Genomic DNA, 24,259 nt, shown 5'->3' with positions numbered 1-24,259 from the left:
TTAAAGCGTGCAGTTTGATGAGGCTTAGCACATCTTGCTTGTATAACCACCATTACAAACACAGTTCAGAGTGTCTTTCAGCCCTGAAAGTTTTCCTTGTGCTAGCTTTTCACTCATCTTCCCATTCTCCCTGTTTCAGGCAGTTACTGATTTGCTTTCTGTCACTGTAGACTTATCTTTGCTGAATATTTATTTTTGTTTTTCTAAGTGGGCAGTTAAAGGTGGTTGTAATTTAATATTTTTTTGGCAGCTTCTGAAAGTTACAGTTCCATATCCTTGGTAGTGTCCTCAGTCTTTATAATTTTAATCACTTCAGTAAGTGTAGTAGTGTCTACTAGTATGGTTTTACCTGGTGATTCATGATACTGAGCATCATTTCATTTGCAGGGTGGCTATTTTGTGTCTTATATGTCTGTTCAGCTCTTTTACTCATTTTTAATGACTTAGTTAGAGTTGTATATGTTCTGAGCACAAATCTTTCAATGGATGAAAGATACCCAAATATTATTTTATTTATTTATCTTTTGGTGCTGGAGATCAAACTAGGGCCTTGTGTATGCCGGACAAGTGCTCTACCATTGAGCTACATCCTCAGCCCAGGTGTTAAGTTTCAAATGTTCCAAATGAATAGCTAGAGAATTACTACCTTTAGAAATGTATGCATATCATTTTTAAGAAGAAATACCATGTTAAGGGGCTATGAGCCATTATTTTACTGCTGTGAAATAGAAGAGTGCTAGAATCTTGTTTGTAGTTCTAGTTGAAAACATGGTAGCCAGAGTTAGTAAGTTTGAGTATTACTGTCAAGTAAGCTACCTTCCAAGATAAGGACTTACACTGTAGGGAGAATACTGGTAACTGACTCAGGTTGGCCTTTCATTGCCAAGGAGACCTAAGTTTGGGTTGTTGATCCAGCATTTGCATATGTAGGACATGTAGGGTAAATTCGACTTCTAAACTGCTTTCCTTTTCAGTTATACTATTTGTGAGAGTCTTGTAAAGATTACCAAGATTTTTATGAGATGAGACTGGATATATAAAAGCCCTGCCACAGAGTATGGCATAAAGTAGAATTGCAAATACCACCACCTCCTTCCTCATTCTCCCCATGTTGAAGTTTTAAAATAGGGAAGAAAGCTAATAATTCAACAGATAACATTCAGAGATAGAACTTCATTCTTCCTTATTTTTATTTCCTTATTAAAGTCTGGATCAAGTATATTTTGTGGTAGGTATTGTGCTTAATGTTGGTGTATAATGTTGATTAAGACAAGCCTATTTTCTTCATTCTTAGAATCAAGGGGATTCTAGAGTCTGGGGGAAAGCTCATAGCAAGCAAGAGCCAACAAACAGTATAGTGTGTTGAGTGGAATGCACATGTAGAGTACTGAGACAATATTCAGCAGAGACACCTGAGTTAATCTGTGAGGTAGAAAAGCATTTAGGGAGGAAGTAACATTTAAGGTGAGGCTCGAGGAGGTGGAGGTGAGGCAGGTTGATTTGGTTAAAAACATACCTTGTGTTAACGCCAAAAATAATTAGCTGGATGGCTTTAATAGCTCAGCTTACTTGAAGCAGAGTAGAAAGAGATGGGGCTGGTGAGGTTGATGCTGGTGAGGTTAATGCTGGTGAGGTTGATGCGTTGGGAAGCCATCAATGGCTTTTTAAGCAAGAAAGCTAAAGGTTCAGGTTTATTTTTGTGTACATTCAGCTGCAGGTTGGAAAATGGATTATAGGCAGTAAGACTATGGCAAAGGGATCAGTTAAGATACACTGAAATCCCTGTTACAAAGCAAGGTAACTAATTATGGAAGTAGGGATCAAAAAATCAAATCAGATGCAACGATTGAAAGTCAAGTGTTAAGATAATTGCCAAGCATTTGCTCAGGTCTTCTGCCTTTCCTTGCAGAGGGGAGAACAGGAGAAGGGACTAAAAGATGGAGAGCATCCTGGATGATGCGCTCTGTTTGACACACATTGAAGGGTCTTTGAAATATCCATAGAGTATAGGTGACCAGTTAGTTGGCAAGTGGGACTCAGTTGTCAGGTCTGTGCTAAAGATTCAAATCATCAACATTTGTATGTTTTTTGTATGCTAACTGAAGCCAAAGGTATTTATCTTGTCCAGGGAGACTATGCAGAGTGAAGAGTAGAAGTCCTAGAACCTACCCCAAGAATGTAAATGTTAGTAGATGAGTAATGGACAGTAAAGAGACTAAGAAGAGTTATTCTACAAGGGCAAAGGAAATCCAAGAGAGAATGGATGGCATGGTAGAAAGACAGAGGGTACCTAACTGAAGAAGGGAGGTAGTTTATTTAACCTTACCCTCTTACCCTTTGACCTAGGCTCTCACTGCTAAAGATTCAGAAATTTAAAAAGGGTGATTTTTTTTTTAAGTTACTGAAAAGCGTGATTACTTTAATTTTTTTCTTACAGTGAATAATTTTTACTTTACTTCATTGTATACGTTTAATTGAACAGACTGTGTTGTATGCCAGGCAGTTGTCCTGGCCACTAGGAATTTGTGAGAGAAAGTGTGTTGGGAATGCAGTTTGGGATTAGATGAATTGGGGACTAATAAAACGTTTTCTTCTCTCCAGAGCAAACAGTCCCAATTAGAAGTCATCTCATGGAGTTAGGTTTAACAGCAGCAAAATTTGCTAGAAAACGGGGGAATGTATCACTTGCAACAAGACTACTAGCACAGTGCAGTGACGTTCAGCTGGGAAAGACCACCACTGCCCAGGACTTAGTCCAGCATTTTAAGAAACTGTCAACACAAGGTCAAGTGGATGAAAAATGGGGACCGGAACTTGATATTGAAAAAACCAAATTGCTATATACAGCAGGTTAGTAAAGTTAGTATGAGTAAAAAGAAAATCCTGTATGTGTGTTACACTCTGTGCTGTAAGGCAGTAATAGAAAAGTTGATTACTTACAGATAGTGTATACTATTTGCTTCCTAAATCATTGTAATTTATCTCTATAATTCAGTCTTTCTAAAAGAAGTAGTTTTATTATAATATATGAAAATAAGAAATTATTTCAGAAAGCATTGAACTTTTTAAAATTTAAATTGTTTAACTAAATTCAAATTTTTTGTTTGTTTGTTTATTGATTGATGTATTGATTGATTGATCGATCTTTTTGAGACAAGGTCTCTATGCAGTTCAGGCTGGCCCTGAGCTCACCAGGCTGGTCTGGAACTCGCAGCGATCCTCCTGCCTCAGCTTCCTAAGTGCTGGGATTACAGGTGTGCGCCACCATGCCCAGCTAAATTCAATTTTTTTTTTTAAACTGTCTAGTTATATACCAGTTTAGGCTAGATTTGACCTTACTATGTAGCTCAGACTGGCCTTGAATTCATGGCAGTCCTCATTCTTTAGACTCTAGTGCTAGGATTATGGGTGTGCACCACCACTCCCTCCTTAAACTTATTTTTAGTCTTTTTTTTTTTTTTTTTTGGTTTTTCTCCGGTACCAGGAACCGAACTCACGACCTTGCGCTTGCCAGGCAGGCGCTTTGCCGCTGAGCTAAATCCCCAGCCCCTTTTTAGTCTTTTTTTTTATTATTATTTTATTTTTTTGTTTTTAGAAGCAAACATTTTTTTTTTTTTTTTTTTTTTACCTTGAAATGCATTTCAGGCATTTACTTTTGAGAGTAATGCTGAATTTGTTTTTTTGTTTTCTCTAGGCCAGTCAGCACACGCAATGGAAATGTTGAGTTCTTGTGCCATATCTTTCTGTAAGTCTGTGAAAGCTGAGTATGCAGTTGCCAAGTCAATTCTTACACTGGCTAAATGGATCCAGGCAGAGTGGAAAGAAATTTCCGGACAGCTAAAACAGGTTTATAGAGCTCAGCAACAGCAGAACTTCTCGGGTCTTTCTACTTTGTCTAAAAACATACTCACTTTGGTAGAACTGCCATCTGTTAATACAGTGGAAGAAGAGTATCCTCGGATTGAAAGTGAGTCTACAGGTAGGCCTTCTTTTGTATATTCGTTTTAAAAATGCTAATTTTATTTTTTATTTTTTTTGTCATTTTGAGACAGGGTCTCGCTATGTAGTTCAGGCTGGCCTTGAGTTCACTTTGTAGCCCAGGCTGGTCTTTATTATTATTATTATTTTTTGCAGTACCGGGGATTGAACTCACGACCTTGTGCTTGCCAGGCAGGCTCTTATGCCACTGAGCTAAATCCCCAGCCTCCAGGCTGGTCTTGAACTTGCAACAGTCCTCCTGCCTCAGCCTCCCAAGTGGAGTGCTGGAAGTACAGGCATGTGCCACCACACTGGGCCAAAAATACTAATTTTAGAAGTTTAAAATTTTGTAGTGTTATGCTGGCTATAACTTGCCACAAAAAGTATGTCTGAAAATGTAGTATGCAAAGAAAGGAAACTAGTACATTATATTGCTTACAAGCACTAACTAAAACATGTTTTTTAAAGATCTAGTACCATTCTTCCAACCTTCAAGATTTAAGTTACTTTTATGACCTAGATGTTTGTGCTGGTGGTAAGGTCTTGCCCCTGTAGCTTGAAGTATCGCTTTACGTCAAGAGGAGAAATAAGAGTATAAAGTAGTAGCCTGTGTTCCCTTTGGAAGGTGACAGAAACTACAGAAAGGCTCAACTTTGTTGTTCTATAGTGCTAGTAACAAAGTTAGCAGACTATTAGCTTATTCAGTCTAGTTTTACTTTTTTAAAATATTGGTTCATTATTTAGTGGTGCTGGGGAACAAACTCAGTGCCTTGCACATGCTAAAAGCAAGTGCTGCACATCTGAGTTACGTTCCCAACCCCAATCAGTATTTTGGGCTGTGTTTAGAGTTTGGGAGATATCTAATCACTTTGTTGAAACATAAAAATGGGCTTTTGATGTGTTTTTCTGATATCTAAAGTTTTAATTACTGATACTAGTCTTACAAAATAATTCTAATATATGTATTATCAGGACTTAAATGGCTAAGGGAAGGATTATGATCATTATAAATCTTGGCAAAGGAACTGTGGTGAGCAATTTTTTTCCCCCTCAAAAATGGAAAAAGATGGTTTTGTCTCTTGTGTTTCTGACTGAATGAGATAGTATAGCAGTCACCTAAGCAATATTTTTTTGGCAGACGGTTTAAAATGAATCTAGTCATGAGGAAAAAGGTATTTAGATGCAGAATGTAGAACATCGTTATAGTATGTCTGATACCTGAACTATTTACGAAGTTCAGTGTTATGAAAGACAGTGATGTGTTCTATAGGTGCTAATCTAAGTTTACTTGGGAAGCTAAATAATTGTGTCTTAACTGTACAATAATATTATGGAACTTATTGATTGCCCACAGATAATAAAGACCTGAAATGTTAATGGGAATGGCATTAGAAATTTATGAGTATGCTAAGTTATTTTTTTTCTGTCATGGCAGTACATATTGGAGTTGGAGAACCTGACTTCATTTTGGGACAGTTATATCACCTATCTTCAGTACAAGCACCTGAAGTAGCCAAATCTTGGGCAGCATTGGCTAGTTGGGCTTATAGGTGGGGCAGAAAGGTGGTTGACAATGCCAGGTATGTATGTTTCAATGTGTAATTTATTTAATGCATTGCAAAATAGAGACAGTCTGATCAAGTGGTGGGTCTGTAGCTTAGTGGTAGAGTGCTTGCCTAGAGTGGGTGAGGTCCTCCAATCCTCAGCACCACAAAAGAATTGCCACCAATAATAAATTAATAAATAAAACGTCTGCTGATTTGGTAAAGTTTAGGTAGCTAAAATACTTGATAACTTGTTTATTTTTATAGTCAGGGAGAAGGTGTTCGTCTGTTGTCAAGAGAAAAATCTGAAGTTGAGAATCTGCTTCCAGACACTATAACTGAAGAAGAGAAAGAAAGAATATATGGAATTCTTGGACAGGCTGTGTGTCGGCCCGCAGGAATTCAGGCAAGGAAAATACGTGTGATACAGTGTGTAGGGGAGGTAGTGATAAGGATGTTCTTCCAACTCAGTGATTTTAAGGGAACTGGCCATATATATGTCATTAAATATTAAGTGGGGTTTAGGTAATTAATTGTGGCAAATAAAAATATGAATTTCAAGTTGCAAGTGAGTTGTATTTTTGTAAAAACATGATTTATTGAGAAAATTAAATCATTTCCTTAATTTAAAGTCATTTCCAGGTCCTAGTAAAAAGAGGTAAGTTCATTTTGTATAAATTAAATTTTTCTTTAATCATAAATTAGGTTTCAGTTTCTCTTAATCATAAATTAGGCTCTGGGGCTGGGGATGTAGCTCAGTGACAGAATACATGCCTAGCATGGGCTGCCCTGGGTTTATTCCTTAGTACCAGAAAGGGAAAAATACTAAGTTCTGAACCCTAGGTGGGAGCTTTTAAAAATATGCCAGTGCATGGACACCAGCACTGAGATTCTGAATAGGACCTGTGTGTGCTTAAGCTTACCAGGTAATTCTGATAAACAACCCAAATGGAAAATAGACTAGATGAGCTGTAGCATTTACTCCCCTCTGTCAAACTCCTGTCAGTTCTAAATTCTCTTTAACTGTTGAGTATTTGGTTGCATTCTTCAGTGGCAGAGTTTTATTTGCCAGACTCTCTGCTGATGGAGCTCTAAAGAATGGTATCTATAAATTTTGCTAAAGTTTGCTTTCAGTATATGTGTGGTACTGTAAATAGAATAAGGTCTGTTTTTATAGATTGTGTCTGTTCAGCCTCAAACTTGGGAACCATTTTATTTATTTTTATGCAGAAAAAATACTACAATTTAAAAACATTTAAAGTACCCAAAAATGGGGCCAGGATATAGCTCAGTGGCACAAGTGCCTGCCTGGCAAGCACAAGGTCCTGAGTTCACTTACCTGTACCAAAAAACCCCAGGAAATTAAAATCCTGTTTAGCTGGGTGTGGTGGTTCATGCCTGTAATCCCAGCACAGGAGGAGGCTGAGGCAGGAGAATCGTTTTGAGTTCAAGACCAGCCTGGGCTACAAAGTGAGCTCAAGGCCATAGCTAGACCCTTCCTCAAAAAGATTAAAAAAATAAAAATAAAAAGTATAAATGAAGTACCCAAAAATGTCTTTTTAAATCTCTGCTTAAATGCTTTTATTTTTTTCCCTATAGGCTGCCTTAGTACATACATCATAAAAAGCATATTGACATTGATTAGTGTGTAACACTAGTAATGTAATGCTCTTTCATAAATGAGAAAAATTTTTCATTTGACAGTCAAATCGTGTACCACACTTCCTTCTCACTTTATTTTAGTAAATAGCGTTTATACCCAATTTTTCTTTAGGATGAAGATATAACACTTCAGATAACAGAGAATGAAGATAATGAGGAAGATGACATGGTTGATGTTATCTGGCGTCAGTTAATATCAAGCTGCCCGTGGCTTTCAGAACTTGATGAAAGTGCAACTGAAGGAGTTATTAAAGTGTGGAGGAAGGTTGTAGATAGAATCTTCAGCCTGTACAAACTGTCATGCAGTGCATATTTCACTTTCCTTAAACTCAATGCTGGTCAAGTAGGTAGCATGTTCTAACAAAAATGATTTGGAACTTTTTGCCTAGTAAATGAAAGCAGTACACTGAGTTGTTTTGATTTTTTATTTCTTCCCACAACTTTCATTCTTAGATTCCTTTAGATGAGGATGACCCTAGGCTACATTTAAGTCATAGAGTGGAACAGAGCACTGATGATGTGATTGTGATGGCCACATTGCGGCTACTCAGGCTGTTGGTGAAGCATGCTGGTGAGCTCCGGCAGTATCTAGAGCATGGCTTGGAAACTACACCTACTGCTCCCTGGAGAGGTGATGGCCTAACTAAACTATCTTAGTAAATACTATTTCCGACTGGGGTACATAAAACAGTAAAACGAACAGAGAAGACTTCCTTCATGTTTATGTTTTGAATGTGCAAAATAGCCATGTTCATAGACTGTTGTGAACTGCTTTTTTATGTAACAAAGACTTTCCCTCCCATCTTTTAGAGTATGAAAATCTGAAAAAAACATAGCTTTTATATACAAAGGAATTTTAGAGAGGTTGGTGAAAATAAGTTGTTTTAAAGAATTTTGTGTACTCTTTGAAAAATTGTTTGCCTTCTTTGTAGGCATTCATAGGAAATTATTTCTTTAGAACACTTGGAATTGCTTTGGACGTTGGTTACGGCTCTGTATCATAGCCAGACTTGAAATCAAGAACTATTGTGTATGTTCCTTTGTTATCATGGGGAGAACTTTAAAGCCCTTAAATAGTGTCCTTCTTTCCCTAAAGGAATTATTCCACAGCTTTTCTCACGCTTAAACCACCCTGAAGTGTATGTGCGCCAGAGTATTTGTAACCTTCTCTGTCGTGTGGCTCAAGATTCTCCACATCTCATACTATATCCTGCAATAGTGGGAACCATATCACTTAGTAGTGAATCTCAGGCTTCAGGTATGCAATATTATAGTACTCCTCCTGGGAAATATAAATTATTTTACCAGTAATTTTAAGTCTTTTTTTGAGCTTTGTATTCAAGAGTTGGTAGAGTTTGTAGTATTTATAGTAGTAATTATCATTTATTAAGGGGGTACTGCTGTGTATCTGTCACTAGGACATTTTCAGTCCTTATAATAACCTACCAAGGTGGGAAAAAAGTGGAATAAGGTTACAGAACTTTGAATGACAGACCAAGCTCTATGATTTGGCTGGGAGGATACTTTATTTGTTAGAGATTTACTCATTTTCTTACCTTAAGTTTCTTCCATTAGTTTATAATATTAATAAACATGAAAGTTCAACTTGTAAAAATGCAGGTTATCATCATCTTTCATCTGCTTAATGTACAGAAAGCAGATAAGTTAGAGTAGTACTCTATAGAGTCCAATAGATTTTCCATGTTTTTCCTAACTCAAGGTATGTGCACGGGAACAATATTCAAAGTATTCCCTATTCTTTTGTTTCACTGTAGGGAATAAGTTTTCCTCTGCAATTCCAACTTTACTTGGAAACATTCAAGGAGAAGAATTGATGGTTTCTGAATGTGAAGGAGGAAGTCCTCCTACTTCGCAGGATAGCAGTAAGGATGAACCAAAAAGTGGATTGAATGAAGACCAAGCAATGATGCAGGATTGCTACAGCAAAATTGTAGATAAACTGTCTTCTGCAAATCCAACTATGGTGCTACAGGTACGCGACTCAACTTCTAAAATAGTTTTTATTACAATGCCCACCTCCCCACTTCCCCCACCCCAGGCAAAGACCTAAAATAATAAAACTCAAAAACTGTTACGGAAGTATTTGAGAACCAAATCTTCAAGAGTAATCAAAATTGGTTTTACCAATCTGTGTGGATAAAATCACTAGTCAGTGTTCTCTGAGTAATACACAAATTTAACTTGAGATGTCCAGTGTTTGAGTTGTACTGGGTGCACACTTGGAGATGAACTGTTTGGATATACCCTGTACACAGGTTCAGATGCTTGTGGCGGAGCTGCGCAGGGTCACTGTTCTCTGGGATGAACTATGGCTGGGAGTTTTGTTGCAGCAACACATGTATGTCCTGAGACGAATTCAGCAGCTTGAAGATGAGGTGAAGAGAGTCCAGAACAACAATACCTTACGCAAGTGTGTTTTCTTTCTTTTTATTCAAAATATGAAGCTGCTTTTTTTTTTTTTTTTTAAACGTGGTAATCTACATAACATAAAATTTACTGGCCCATTTAGTGGCATTAAAAACATTCACACTATTGTGCAGTCACCACCATTGTCCTCTTCTAGAACTTCTTATACCAAATAAAAGCTCTGTACTCATTAAATACTCTTTCCTTCCCCTCTAACTTCAGTCATTGGTTGCCTCTATTCTTCCTCTATGAGTTTGCCTATTTTAGGTACCTTACTAAGTGAAATCCTATAGCATTTGTCCTTTGGTTTCTGGCTTTTTCACTTGGTATAATGTTTTCAGGGTTCATTCACGTTGTAATATATTAGAATTTTATTTCCTTTTATAGCTGAATAATTCATTGTAACACATTTTGTTTATCCATTCATCTGTCAGTGAGTTGGTTGGGTTGCTTTTGCATTTTGACCTTGTGAATAATGCTGCTCTCAGCAGTCGTGTATGAGTGTCTAGTGTTTGATTTGAATCATTTTGGGTTTGATGTGGAAAGTTTGCTCGATCATGTGACGGTTCTGTGTTTAGCTTGTTGAGAAACTGAAAAACTTTCCCCAGTGACTGTACCATTTAACATTCCCAATAGCAGTGCATAAAGGTTCTAGTTTTTCCTTGTTAACACTGGTTTATTTTTTTGTTGTTCTTAATGATATCTCATTTTGGTTTTGATGTGTATTTCCCTAATTAATAGTGATTTGGAGCATCTTTGCAGGTGGGTGTGTATATTGGACATTTATGTACCTTCTTTGAAAAAATATCAGTTGGAGTTCTTTGCCTTTTTTGTTATTTGGTTGTGATGGTGCTGGGGATCAAACCTAGGGCCTCAGGCATACTAGGCAAGCACTATACCACTGAGCTACATCTCCAGCCCTTTTGCCTATTTTGAATTGGGTTGTTACTGTGCTGTTAAATGATTTGGATATATTTTCTACATTTACGGGTTGTCATTTCCTTCTCTTGGTAGTATCTTTTAATGTGTGCCTCTATTTATTTATCTTTCTATCAATCTATCTATCTATCAATCTATCTATCTATCTATCTATCTATCTATCTAATATTTTGGTGGTAATGTTCACTGAACCCAGGGCCTTTACACTGGCCTACATACCCAACCTCTTTTACTGTGTTTTTAATTTTGAGATTCTTACTAAGTTGCCCAGGATGGACTCAAACTTGTGATCCTCCTGCCTCAGCCTCCTAGTGCTAGGGTTACAGGTGTGTTCCACCATACCTGGCTGATGCACAGGTTTTAATTTTGATATACAGTATTTTAATCTACACTTCTTTTTGATGCACTATCCAAGGAGTCTTTGCCAAACTTAGGACCATAGAACCTTTCTGTTCTGTTTTCTTCTAAGAGTTTTGTAGTTTTATCTCAATTCTACAACTTTGACCCATTTTGAGTTAGTTTTTGTATATGATGTAATGGTGGAGCTTGAGTTTTTTGCATGCCTATAGCCTGTTTGTCCCACAATTCTTGAAGAGAAAAGCTGCTGCTTATGTGCTGGATGCTTTTTACATACAGTGTTATATAAGTTACTTTACGAATATTTTATTACTCTACCCTTGGCCTCTGATTCTTTTATTTATTCACATTATCCACTTGTCCCGTGTTTCTATAAAATGTTAATGTATACTAATAAATTTCTGAATAAAAATGTCTCTCTGGTCAGAGAGGAGAAAATTGCCATCATGCGAGAGAAGCACACAGCTTTAATGAAGCCAATTGTGTTTGCTCTGGAGCATGTCAGGAGTATCACAGCAGCCCCTGCAGAGACACCTCACGAAAAGTGGTTTCAGGATAACTACGGTGATGCTATTGAAAATGCCCTTGAAAAACTGAAGACTCCATCCAACCCTGCAAAGCCTGGAAGCAGCTGGATTCCATTTAAAGAGGTACAGCTAGCCTCAAGAACACTACTAAAGTAGAAAAGTTCACTGTGAAGTGCAGAATTCCAGGAAGTGGACTCTCCTTTTAGAGAACATAAGGGAACACTTTTGTAAACCTATGGAAGGCAGCCTATGAGTAACTGACTCTTAAGAAATGTAAGCCAGATGTGGTGGAGCACATCTGTAATCCCAGCAGTTGGGAGGCTTAAGCAGCATTGCCATGAATTCGAGGCCAGGCTGGGTACTTAGTGAGTTCAAGGGCAGGCTGAACTACATAGTGAAACCTTGTCTGAAATATTCAAAAATAAAAAAAAAATGCAGAGAAAAGCATGTTGTTGACTTTGAGCAAAGATGGGGAGGTGATGGCAAAGGCCATTGTTTTTTCATGAGTGGAGGGTCCGCACCAAGAAAGACTATATGGTAGGGGCTGTCTGCTGTGTTCTCAGAAGAGAAAAAGAAATTGAATCTTTTACTTTTATAATTTCACTTAATATTTCTAACAAAATATTTGCATATAATCACATTTTTAGAAGTAGTCATGGGTGAAATTAATGCAAATGTATATTCCAAAGTCTGAAAAACTCTGAAATCTAAAATATTTTGAGTCCCAGACAATTTGGATAACAAATACTCCACCTGTGTTTTGAAACTAATTCTGCACATACTGCTCAATGCACTCAGATGTTTGAGAATTTTTATCTTTTGTGTTTGTCTCTTAATTTTGTATTCTTTAAACTTTACCTCATCAATAGCTCTTTTTTTTCTCACCATTCCTTAATTTACCTCCTTTCTCCCTTACCTTTATTGCTATTAACCTTTCTAGTGAAATTTAGTAATAAAGGTAGTAAAAATCATATCAAAACAAATGTAGAAATAAAAATACACCCAGCTTTAATTAGTAAATGCAGACTGAGGATTCAGAGGAAATAACTACAAGTACAAGACAAGAAAACTCACCCAGGGGATGAAGTTTGTTATATATGTAGCCAAAACTCTAGTTTTGTGTGCATGTATGTGTGTGTGCACGTGTGCGTGTGTATGCCCGTGCAAGGGTGAGGGTCGGGGGTTTGCAGTAAGCAGGAAACCCAGAAGAGACAGGAGGGATACTTTTGAAACCCTGTCTGGGAAAATAAATCATTGAAAAAAAATTTTTTATGATGACAGGAGGGATACTTTTGAAACCCTGTCTGGGAAAATAAATCATTGAAAAAAAATTTTTTATGATTGTGTTCATTTTAAAGAATAATTTGGGGGGGGTGGTATCGGGAATCTAACTCAGGACCTTGGGCTTGCCAGGCAGCCCTGTGCGGCTGAGCTATCTCCCTGGCCCAAAGAATAATTTTTTTAAAATTACAGAAAGAGTACTTGTGTTCCCCTTTTTGCTGTGTTGCAGCTACAGACACAACAGTGGAATTAACTCACTGTTCGAGGTTTTTATTAATTTTTATTTAACCATTACCTACTTTTAAAAAATACTTTGTGTTTTTAGCTACATTTCTAAATGGCATATTTATTCTTGCCTGTTACTCAATTTCATTGTGTGTAAAAATTTGTTTTTACCATCAACAATTCACTATTGAATTTATAAAAAAAAACAGTATTGGACTTTTGTTCTCAGTGATTATTAAAAGATTGTAGTACTTTTCTCCTTACTTGAGGTGGTCAGAGCTCTAAACTGTTCCCTCCTTGTTAAAAATGTGTTTGTGCTTTCTTCATTTACGTTAAATCTCTTTGTCTACGTAATGACCTTTCCTTTATGTGATAAGATTTTCTTTTTTGTTGTTGTTACAATTTCAAGTCAGTAACTTTAAAAGTGGCTTCTGAAGGGTGTGTTTACCTGATGGCCCACTACTAGCTATATATTCAACTCCACTGCAAGGACTGATGTGGTTTGTTTTGGCGTTGGTTTGGCACAGCTCAACAGTGTGAAGTAATTTTCTAAGAGCTCTGATTGTGAGGACTGCTGCAGTGCTTGCTTTCTGTTTCCTGTGCTCTTCTTGCTTATTTGAACCGAGAGGAGAAGAAACCTTAACAAAGTAGCAATCCCATAGGCACACCAGTATACTATTGTTTCTAGGGTGATACAAAACCCAAAGGTTAAATTAAATGCAAAAACTAGATTAACAGGCATTTATGTTTTTAAATTTTACTTTTACACCAAGTTAAGTATGGAAGAAAATGTTTTTTCATAATTCAGACTTGTTCCCCCCCTCCCATCTTATGAATACAGATAATGCTGAGTTTGCAACAGAGAGCACAGAAACGCACAAGTTACATCTTGCGTCTTGAAGAAATCAGTCCATGGTTGGCTGCCATGACAAACACTGAAATTGCTCTTCCTGGAGAAGTCTCAGCCAGAGACACTGTTACAATCCAGAGTGTGGGTGGAACTATTACAATCTTACCAACTAAAACCAAGCCTAAGAAACTTCTCTTTCTAGGATCAGATGGAAAGAGCTACCCTTACCTTTTCAAAGGTAGAATTTAAAACCTAATTCCTACTTTAAAATGTGTGTTAGTCTTATTATTAAGGGTTTATGTTTGTGTTAGAAGAGGACTGTTTATATGTCATATTGCTACCTGGAGTGTCCTATATCCTATGTGATTTTGAATGGCAGTGATTGATGGCTGTGTAGCAAGATTGGTATCTTTCCCTTGCATATGAACGTGTACAAGCAGAACAACTGAGGTATGCCTAATAATGCTTGTATCTTGTTCCTGGATAGAATTCTGTAATGCTGTCAGATATGCTGTGTTGGGTTATTGCTTGTTGAAAAAGACAGTGAGTGTCTAAACCACATCTGATCACCTGCTCTGGCATCTTCAATTTTGTTATCGTAGGACTAGAGGATTTACATCTGGATGAGAGAATAATGCAGTTCTTATCTATCGTGAATACTATGTTTGCTACAATTAATCGCCAGGAGACACCCCGTTTCCATGCAAGACACTATTCTGTAACACCACTGGGAACAAGGTCAGGACTGATCCAGTGGGTGGATGGAGCCACACCCTTATTTGGTCTTTACAAACGGTGGCAACAGCGGGAAGCTGCCTTACAAGCACAAAAGGTTGAGTAAAATTAAAATATGCATTTTTTATTTGAATGTTTGTATCACTTTTCTCCATGGTTACGTGAACTATTGCTAGACTTACTAGAACATTTTTGCGCATATACCAGGGATTAAAGTAGGAAAGATATGATGTCCTTAGGAAAGTGCTTTTGAGGCATATTTTCTAAAAATAAAAGTCGGAACAGAAGTGATGACACTGGGTTAATCAGAGATGTGTAACTCAATAATTTGATATTTTACTTCCTGATATTGTTACTGGGCTAAGGTCTTTTAAATTAAATTTATAAGTAATAGAAAACTTTAAAACCCTAGTTCACCCCCAGTCTTCACATTGAGCTGTGCCCCTGCCACCTTTTTTTGGGGAGACAAGGTCTTGCTTAAATGGCCCAGATAGAATGTGAACTTGAAATTCTCCTGCTTCAACCTCCCAGAGTGCTGAGATTACACGTGTACCACAGCTTCCAGTGCCCGAGTCCTTTTAAATATACAAATAAGAAGTACTTTAAATGTACAGTTTAATCATCATGACATCCTATTTTGTACCTGTATATTATATTCTGTACTTTGATTTCGTTTAATTTATAATTCATTTAGGCAAGTACCTGAATAATTGTATTTATCTAAATAATGATCATAGAATTCGGTTAGCCAGGATACTAAATGTTAAGGATATTAAGATACAATCTCAACTTTTTGATCCGAAATCCAGCTAATTAAGATAAATACTTCTAATTAGGGTTAGTTATACGGAGGACCAAAAGTGTGGACCAAGGAACTAAGTTTTATTGTTTTGTGGTGCTGGAGATTTAACCCAGGGCATCATCTTAGGATTCAGTCCGCAGTGCCAGTTCATCATCAGTGCATAAATAAATGAATGAATAAAGTCTACTCATGCATGCCTATAACTTAGCATTTACATTAATCTTTATTTAAAAGTGTTTTGAAGGCTCAAAACCTGCCCTCTACGAGGCAGGAGTCAGATTTTTAAATGTAGGCATAGAAATCTGCAGAAAAATTATTGAAGTATAATTTAAAGATAGAAATGAGGGAAAGGCTATCTAAACTTTGGTGTATTGCATTCCTCCAATCTGTTGTTACTTTTGTATTGGTGATTAAGTCACTAGTGAAGAATGAAATACACATTTAAGTGAATTTTGAATTATAACTTTAAAATAGAATTACGTGTGCTAATAAGACTATAACTTGGGCTGGGCGTGGTAGCACACACCTGTAAACCCAGCACTCGAGAGGCTGAGGCAGGAGGATCGTTGCGAGTTCAAGACCAGCCTGGGCTACAAAGTGAGCCCAAGGCCAACCTGAACTGCACAGGGAGACCCTGTCTAAAAAAACAAAAAAAAAAAAAAAAAAAAAGACTGTAATTTGGATGTTCAGTTGAGTTGAATCTCAAGAAAAATTCAGCAGTTAACCAATTTTTCATTAAAGAAGTAGTACTTAATTAAATGAAAGTAAAGGGAGTTAAAAAAAAAAAAAGTAAAGGGAGTTATGAGAAAGTACATAGTCCAGAAGAATTGCCTGTTCTTACGTGAAATTTGTCTGAGTAAAATAAAATAAAATAAATAGGAAAAAAGAGAAAAGCATTACTACTGTAATGTAATTCAGCATTGACGGTGTGTATAAAAGTGTACCTTAATTTAGTAATATTGTCCTTTGTGTCTTTTTCATGTTTTCTGGCCTGTAAATCTCAGTGCTAATCTGAGCTATGAGGGCTTAAAAGATAAATAAGTGACGCTGCTGGCCAAATGGGATAGAGGTAGAAAGGGGAAATAAAAGAATTGAGATGTGTTACGTACATTCCCCACAATGAATAAAATCATTGCTGCAAACATATATTAATATAAATGAAAAAATAAGAAATTTATGTAAAATGCTGCTTTATATCAGGCATGGTAACACATGCCCTGTAATCCCAGGATCAGAAGTTTAAGGCCAACCTGGGCAGCTTGGCAAGACTGTCTCAAAAAAGGACTGGGGGAACCAGACACACCTCCAATCCCAGCACTTGGGAGTTTGAGGCCAGCTTAGGCTACAAAGGAAGACCTTGTTGGAAAAAAACAAAAGAAAAAAGGACAGAGATATATAGCTCAGCTCTCTTAGGATTCAGTCCTCAATGCCAGTTAATCATCAATGCATAAATAAATAAATGAATAAAGTCTACTCGTGCATGCCTATAATTTAGCCTTTACATTAATCTTTATTTAAAAATTTTTTGAAGGCTCAGGATTCCTACCAAACTCCTCAGAATCCTGGAATTGTACCCCGTCCAAGTGAACTTTATTACAGTAAAATTGGTCCTGCTCTGAAAACAGTTGGACTCAGCCTAGATGTGTCTCGCCGGGATTGGCCCCTCCATGTGATGAAGGCAGTGTTAGAGGAATTAATGGAGGCTACTCCCCCAAATCTCCTGGCCAAAGAGCTTTGGTCATCTTGTACAACACCAGACGAGTGGTGGAGAGTCACACAGGTTAGTAGGCACTATGGTTTGAATTGTAATCTGTATCTTTTTTTGGCCAGCTCCTTCTTGCGTAGCTTGTTCAGACTCTTCCTCATAATGCATCCCTGCAGCCTTAATATTTTGAGACCTGTGTTTAAAAATTTCACTTTATAGTTGCAAAGGTATAGGCACGACTGTGTGTGAGGGCAAGATGCAAGGGTTATAGGTGAAATGGAGAAGACAATAAAACATTCAGAAAAATAACTAGGGAGGCTAAAGGAGAGTCTGTTTAATGCACATCTAGGACTGTAGGATCCCAGTGTTGTATGCAAAGCCTGTGTGACCACATGACACAACCTTCAGGAGTACTTTTTGTTTATTTTAAATAAGGGAACAGGATTTTGGAATTGTGTAAACTTTAAAGCATCGAGTTCATGTTGGCAGGAAATGTGCTAATGGTATTTAACTTGTTCCTTCTACCTTTTTAGTCTTATGCAAGATCTACGGCAGTCATGTCTATGGTTGGATACATAATTGGCCTTGGAGATAGACATCTAGACAATGTTCTCATAGATATGACGACTGGAGAAGTGGTTCACATAGATTACAATGTTTGCTTTGAGAAAGGTAAAAGTAAACTTTTGTATTTATATGAGGATCAAAAGGTTTTTGATGAAAGGGCAAAAATATAATGGTTTGTCTTTTCAAGGTAAAAGCCTTAGAGTTCCTGAGAAAGTACCATTTCGAATGACACAAAACATTGAGACAGCACTGGGTGTAACTGGAGTAGAAGGTGTTTTTAGGCTGTCCTGTGAACAGGTATGTGGTTTTCTCTTCTCCTGCATAGTGGATGCGTTAAATGCGCAAAACCTGTGGAATGAAAAAAAAGGTGTTTTAAATCAGGAAACTTGTAGCAAAACATTTACAACTCTTCTGAACAGGTTCTACACATTATGCGACGTGGTAGAGAGACTCTGTTGACTTTATTGGAAGCCTTCGTGTATGACCCCCTGGTGGACTGGACAGCAGGGGGCGAGGTGGGGTTTGCTGGTGCTGTCTATGGCGGAGGTGGCCAGCAGGCTGAGAGCAAGCAGAGCAAGCGAGAGATGGAGCGAGAGATCACCCGCAGCCTCTTTTCTTCCAGAGTAGCTGAAATTAAGGTGAAGCCTAGTGCTGTAAATAAGTCACCATCATCTTTTTGTTAGAGAAATAGAGTAAGCATGTCTATGAAACAGTTGAGTAAAACTTTTTTTTTTTTGGCTGGGTATGGTGGCGTATGCCTATAATCCCAGCACTTAAAGGCAGGAGGATTGCTGTGAGCTCAAGGCCAGCCTGAATTGCAGGGCAAGATCTTGTCTCAAAAAAACAAAAAAGAAAGAAAAAAACAATGTATAATATTGAAATGGCCATTAAATAGGGGAATTTGCTATCAACTTTTTATTAGGCAAAGCTCCCTTACAGAGACACATAATTATACTCACATTTATAGGAGGTAGATTAATGATCGAGAAAAAAACTGTAACTTCTGAAATATTTTGAAATGTGATGCTTAAAATGTTTTTTAAGTGAATAACCTTCCATCACTGTAGCCAAAGATCCCTATCTTGTTCTGTATGTCATGGTGGCAAGTGCATGGCATTATGGAACTTAGTCTGTCAGTTTCTGGCCATGTGAATGTGAATGTATAGGTTATCTTTGTCTGTAAAATTAGGATGATGCTTTCAGGTTTCGTTGAAATTTAGGTAAAGTAATACATTCAGAATGTTCTTACATGGTTTTTCTGGCAATATCAGTGTGTAGTTGACTCTGTGAGAACCCTCTAATTATAATACCGTTTTACAGGTGAACTGGTTTAAAAACAGAGATGAGATGCTGGTTGTGCTTCCCAAACTGGATAGCAGCTTAGATGAATACCTAAGCTTGCAGGAACAACTGACAGACGTCGAAAAGCTACAGGGAAAACTGTTGGAGGAAATAGAGTTTCTAGAAGGAGCTGAAGGAGTGGATCATCCCTCTCATACTCTACAACACAGGTTTAAAACAGGACTGAATTCTTATTTCTCAATATGTGCCATTAAAGAGAATATTTGTGTTTGTGTAAACATTGTCATCTTGGCTTTGAATTATTGTAGCAGCTTACAAAATCGGAGAATGCTCCCTTAAGGAGTGCAATTTCAAAGTGATAATAACTTGAAAGTTCTCGTTTATTATATTTAACTGAAATGTGTAACCAGTTAGGGGAAATAGGTGGCTGTGGTGGCTAGAACACGAGGAGTCATAAAACCTGGGCTTTGGTTTTTCTTATATAGTTGTATCTGAACCCTTATTCATTTGGACAGTAGCAGTTGTTTCATTTACTTTGCTGAGGTTTTAGAAAAGCACTCACCTAGAGTGATCTAAGTGAATGAACCTTAACCAAGAAGATGCTCGGTATAGGGTAGTTAAATGTACAATTGCCAAACATTAAGTGAGATGTTCAGACTACAAAGATCTGTCAAACATTTGAGGAACTTTAAACCTGGCAGTTCGCTAGTTTTATTAAAAAAATTAGGAGTACAATGTTAGGGATTATAGGGCCAGAAAAACTAGGGGAATAAAGGGCATTTGAGTACAACCCCCAGAATTGAAACGGAGTGAACCAGGCAGTTGAAGGCTGAGCAAAGTCCAGGTGGTTAAGTATGTAGAAAAAAGTGTAGCAAGTGACCTTTGGATTTGTTTTGTTGTCCTCACTAGGTATTCTGAACACACTCAACTACAAACTCAGCAAAGAGCTGTTCAAGAAGCAATCCAGGTGAAGCTAAATGAATTTGAACAGTGGATAACACATTATCAGGCTGCATTCAGTAATTTAGAAGCAACACAGCTTGCAAGCTTGCTTCAGGAGATAAGCACACAAATGGACCTTGGTATGGGCTGACTTACTTTAGATAAAATAAGTGAGCATGTGAGTTCCATAGGCATATGTTTGTACGTGGGGTTGTGGTTTATAGTCGCTTTGAGTGCCTGCTAACTTGAAATGGGCATCACTGTGATTACTGTCTTTTATCAAAAGGTCCCCCAAGCTATGTTCCAGCGACAGCCTTTCTTCAGAATGCTGGGCAGGCCCACTTGATCAGCCAGTGTGAGCAGCTGGAAGGGGAGGTTGGCGCCCTTCTGCAGCAGAGGCGCTCGGTGCTCCGTGGCTGTCTGGAACAGCTGCATCACTATGCAACAGTTGCACTGCAGTATCCAAAAGCCATATTTCAGAAACATCGAATTGAACAGTGGAAGACCTGGATGGAAGAGCTCATCTGTAATACCACAGTAGAGCGCTGTCAAGAACTTTACAGGAAGTAAGTTGCAAGTGTTTAATTTTCTTTATAACTCATTTAGGATGAAAGCAAAGTTGTGATCAGTTTTTAGATTGCAGTTGTGTTTTATTTTTCTGAAAGAAGTGTTTAATAGATGGAATTGGCATGGAGTTACTTTCGTCTTAATTTTAAAAGGAGTTCCTGCTTTCTTTTATAAATAAGATAGTGTGTTTTTCCTAATTATAAAATTTTTCCCATTCGGAGTGGTCTGATTCACTTAAGGTAAGGTAAGCTCAGACATTGTTGGTACCAATGAGTGATCTTAGGAAGTTCCTTATGTTTGAGACCTTTTAAGTGTGAAATTGAATTGAACCTGACTCTTTGAGGATAAAGCACAATTTTTCCCTCTAAGTATGAGCCTTACTTACAATCAGGGAAGTTAATGTTTTAAGTAAGCGCTTCTTTTTTACTTTTGTAGATATGAAATGCAGTATGCTCCCCAGCCACCACCAACAGTATGTCAGTTCATTACTGCCACTGAAATGACCTTGCAGCGATATGCAGCAGACATAAACAACAGACTTATTAGACAGGTGGAACGCTTGAAACAAGAAGCTGTCACTGTGCCAGTTTGTGAAGATCAGTTAAAAGAAATTGAACGTTGCATTAAAGTATTCCTTCATGAAAATGGAGAAGAAGGATCTTTAAGTCTAGCAAGTGTCATTATTTCTGCCCTCTGTACCCTTACAAGGTGAGCTAGCTAACATCAATACTGAACCGCATCATTGTCAAAAGCATTGGTGCTCACTGAGATTGCATTGTGTCTTATTTTTAATTCCAAATTTGAGATACTGTTTTACTTTCCTTTGTCCTGTCCCATATTAAACTGCTTGCTTTCTTTTCAGGTTTTGAAAACTGTTGTATGTTCTCCTAACTGTGTCACCATACAGGTTGCCATAACAAGTATTTATCTCATTTAGGCGTAACCTGATGATGGAAGGTGCAGCTTCAAGTGCTGGAGAACAGCTGGTTGATCTGACTTCTCGGGATGGAGCCTGGTTTTTGGAGGAGCTCTGCAGTATGAGTGGAAATGTCACCTGCTTGGTTCAGTTACTAAAGCAGTGCCACCTGGTGCCACAGGACTTAGATATCCCAAATCCTGTGGAAACATCTGAAGCAGTACACTTAGCCAATGGAGTATACACCTCACTGCAGGTGAGCACACTAGCTGAAATTTTGTAAGTTTATTTTAGACATTGACCGTTGTCTTTCTCCTATCTCTAATCCAAAAGAAAAATTTAATTTCCACCTTCGAAAATTAGTTAAGCAGTTCCTTTTTTGAGTGAGATTTGTGACCATAACTTGGTTATTATTGTATAGGTTGTTTTTTAATTTATGCAATTAGGTCTCCAAATGTGTAACTTATCTAAAGTTAGAAAACATTAAAATATTTCTCACATATTAATAGGAACTGAATTCAAATTTCCGGCAAATCATATTTCCAGAAGCACTTAGATGTTTAATGAAAGGGGAATACACCTTAGAAAGTATGCTTCATGAATTGGACAGTCTCATTGAGCAGACAACTGATGGCGTTCCCCTGCAAACTCTAGTTGAATCCCTTCAAGCCTATTTAAGAAACGCAGCTATGGGACTCGAAGAAGAAACACATGCTCATTATATTGATGTTGCCAGGTGAGTGAGTGCTGCCTATGCTCTTTTTCCTTATAAAAGAGAGAGGACAGCCAGGTATAGAGATTCTGTGCTGTAACCTCAAGTTTACCTTGCATTTTTAGACCAGGTATAAATGCTTACATACATACGTTTTTAAAAATCTGTAATTAGGTCCACTGGAAATTGTTTAAAAATATAGGGAGGTCTTTTGCATGCTTCAGCCTTCATCTGATCCCAGCATCTGGCTTGCTTATGGTGCAGTAGCAATATATGAAATGGGTAGTAGTGGTGCTGTCAATAAGAACACAATCAGATTTCTCCTGTCACACTTATGTACATACATACGGAGTTTCTGCAGTTCTTTCACATGCATACATACATGTTTTTACTGCTTAGCTATACACGTTTAACACAGTTCTATATAGTATTTTTTTAGTCAGCCCTGGGAACCACACAAAAGCATATGAGACAGTTTACTTGACTAGTGGTATATACATTCCTTAGGTGAATGCTTTTAAATTAGCTTACGCTTTATCAATTTCTTCTAGATACATCAATTTCTTTTAGATATTGAACACTGTGTTTATTATATCTAATCCAGAAAAGTAGTTTGATTTTGGAACTTGCTGTGATTGAGTAGTTCCTCTAGATAAGCACTGTGCCCATAGCTTTATTCCTAGTGACTCAGGACCTCTTCTTTTGGCATTTCAATGTCTACATGACTTTGGCATTTCATGACTACAAAAGTGAAATTGATGTACAAATAACTGTCTCATGTTTTGTCTGATGGGAAAATTTAACAAAAATAAAGATGATAGTATAATGAACCCCATTTTAATACCTTTAGTTTTTATCTGCACTTAGTCAATCTTGTACTGCTTAGGTTTTTTCAAGCAATTTTTAAAATTCTTAACACAGGAAATATGAAATACGACCTTTTTTTGTTAGTGGTAGTGGTTTACTAAGGTTTGAACCCAGGGCCTTTTCAGTGAGCTTCCTCTCCAGCCATTTTTGTTTTCTTATTTTGGGACAGAGTCTTGCTAAGTCCCTGAGTTGTCCAGGCTGGGCTCAAACCTGTGATCCTCCTGCCTCAGCCTTCTAGAGTGCTGGGATTATAGGCATGTGCCACCATGCCCAGCTTAAATTTAGAAGAGAACTTCCTAAACTGCTTTAGAAAATGGCGAGAATGATAGGATAAATGTCTTCAAAGCAGGGAGGGAAGTATTTTGAGGGGAGATGAATGGCACCATGTCATATAGCAATAAATATTATAATTTAAACCAGATATGGTGGTACATATCTATAATTCTAGCACTTGGGAAGCTGAGGCAGGAGGATTGCCAGAAGTTTAAGGCTAGCTCGGGCTACATAGTGAGCCTCTCTCCAAAACTGCTCCCACCCAAGAAAAAACCTGTAATTTAAACATTCAGTATATTTTTGATCACATCTTGTACACAAGATAAGAATGCAGTTAATAGCATAAGCAGTTTATCAGCTAAGTAGTGATTTGGACTAGTTGGATAACATCTTTTCATCATTTCTAGCAGCACTTCAGAAAGTTAAATGCTAAATCTATACACCTTTCTTTCACACACAGTTTCAGACTTCATTTCATCTGCTCTTATTGAGGCTGCTGTACTCACATAGAGGAATGATGAATATGTGCTGTGGATGACAGAGTTCAGGCCTGGTTCTTTGGTAGCCTATTTGTACCCTGTTTCAGAGAAATGCTTTGTGATTATCTTGAGGAAAATTTCATACCATCTTGGAGTTCTTTTCCCAATAGAAGTCTCTCTAGTAGCTTCATATTTTTAATTCTCTTCAAAATTCTTGATAGTTTAGCTATTTGGAGTGAATTCTCCATCTGTGTGATAAGTAACATTGGAATTCTAGTGAACCTTAGTTTTACTGATAGTAATCTTAAGACTGGGAATTTTATTTTTGCTTTTTATATAAAATGTGTACAATTATTGTCTGGGTACATAATGTGCTATATGAGTCTTATGTATATGTGGTTTTTTTTGTTTTGTTTTGTTTTTTGTCTTTTTGAGACAGGGTCTCGCTATGCAGTTCAGGCTGGCCTTGAGCTCACTTTGTAGCCCAGGCTGGTCTCAAACTCATAGTGATCCTCCTGCCTCAGCCTCCCGAGTGCTGGGATTACAGGCATGCGCCACCATGCCCAGCCTAGCTTATGTTAATAGAAGGAGTGAAAGTGCAT

General features: G+C 37.5%; 1 protein-coding gene across 4 annotated transcripts in view; it reads left to right on the top strand.

Moving 5' to 3' along the window:
• Positions 1-24,259, top strand: part of Smg1 (SMG1 phosphatidylinositol 3-kinase-related kinase) — a 98,638-nt gene that overhangs the window by 59,787 nt on the left and 14,592 nt on the right. For all 4 annotated transcript variants that reach the window (XM_005391090.2, XM_013517825.1, XM_005391089.2 and 1 more), the window contains 22 exons: positions 2,602-2,850; positions 3,695-3,979; positions 5,414-5,558; positions 5,790-5,928; positions 7,297-7,527; positions 7,638-7,815; positions 8,281-8,442; positions 8,960-9,177; positions 9,461-9,615; positions 11,335-11,557; positions 13,782-14,028; positions 14,393-14,622; positions 16,859-17,107; positions 17,566-17,704; positions 17,787-17,896; positions 18,019-18,237; positions 18,920-19,110; positions 19,811-19,983; positions 20,130-20,409; positions 20,846-21,118; positions 21,348-21,582; positions 21,836-22,062. In XM_005391090.2, the coding sequence (XP_005391147.1) occupies positions 2,602-2,850; positions 3,695-3,979; positions 5,414-5,558; positions 5,790-5,928; positions 7,297-7,527; positions 7,638-7,815; positions 8,281-8,442; positions 8,960-9,177; positions 9,461-9,615; positions 11,335-11,557; positions 13,782-14,028; positions 14,393-14,622; positions 16,859-17,107; positions 17,566-17,704; positions 17,787-17,896; positions 18,019-18,237; positions 18,920-19,110; positions 19,811-19,983; positions 20,130-20,409; positions 20,846-21,118; positions 21,348-21,582; positions 21,836-22,062 (4,558 nt within the window). The remainder of the gene's footprint in view (positions 1-2,601; positions 2,851-3,694; positions 3,980-5,413; positions 5,559-5,789; positions 5,929-7,296; positions 7,528-7,637; positions 7,816-8,280; positions 8,443-8,959; positions 9,178-9,460; positions 9,616-11,334; positions 11,558-13,781; positions 14,029-14,392; positions 14,623-16,858; positions 17,108-17,565; positions 17,705-17,786; positions 17,897-18,018; positions 18,238-18,919; positions 19,111-19,810; positions 19,984-20,129; positions 20,410-20,845; positions 21,119-21,347; positions 21,583-21,835; positions 22,063-24,259) is intronic.

The sequence above is a fragment of the Chinchilla lanigera genome, unplaced genomic scaffold (assembly GCF_000276665.1).
Source record: "Chinchilla lanigera isolate Chin_1 unplaced genomic scaffold, ChiLan1.0 scaffold00041, whole genome shotgun sequence".
Lineage (NCBI taxonomy): Eukaryota > Metazoa > Chordata > Mammalia > Rodentia > Chinchillidae > Chinchilla > Chinchilla lanigera.
The sequence above is the reverse complement of the archived record's forward strand: the minus strand, read 5'-3'. Positions and strand labels throughout refer to the sequence as shown.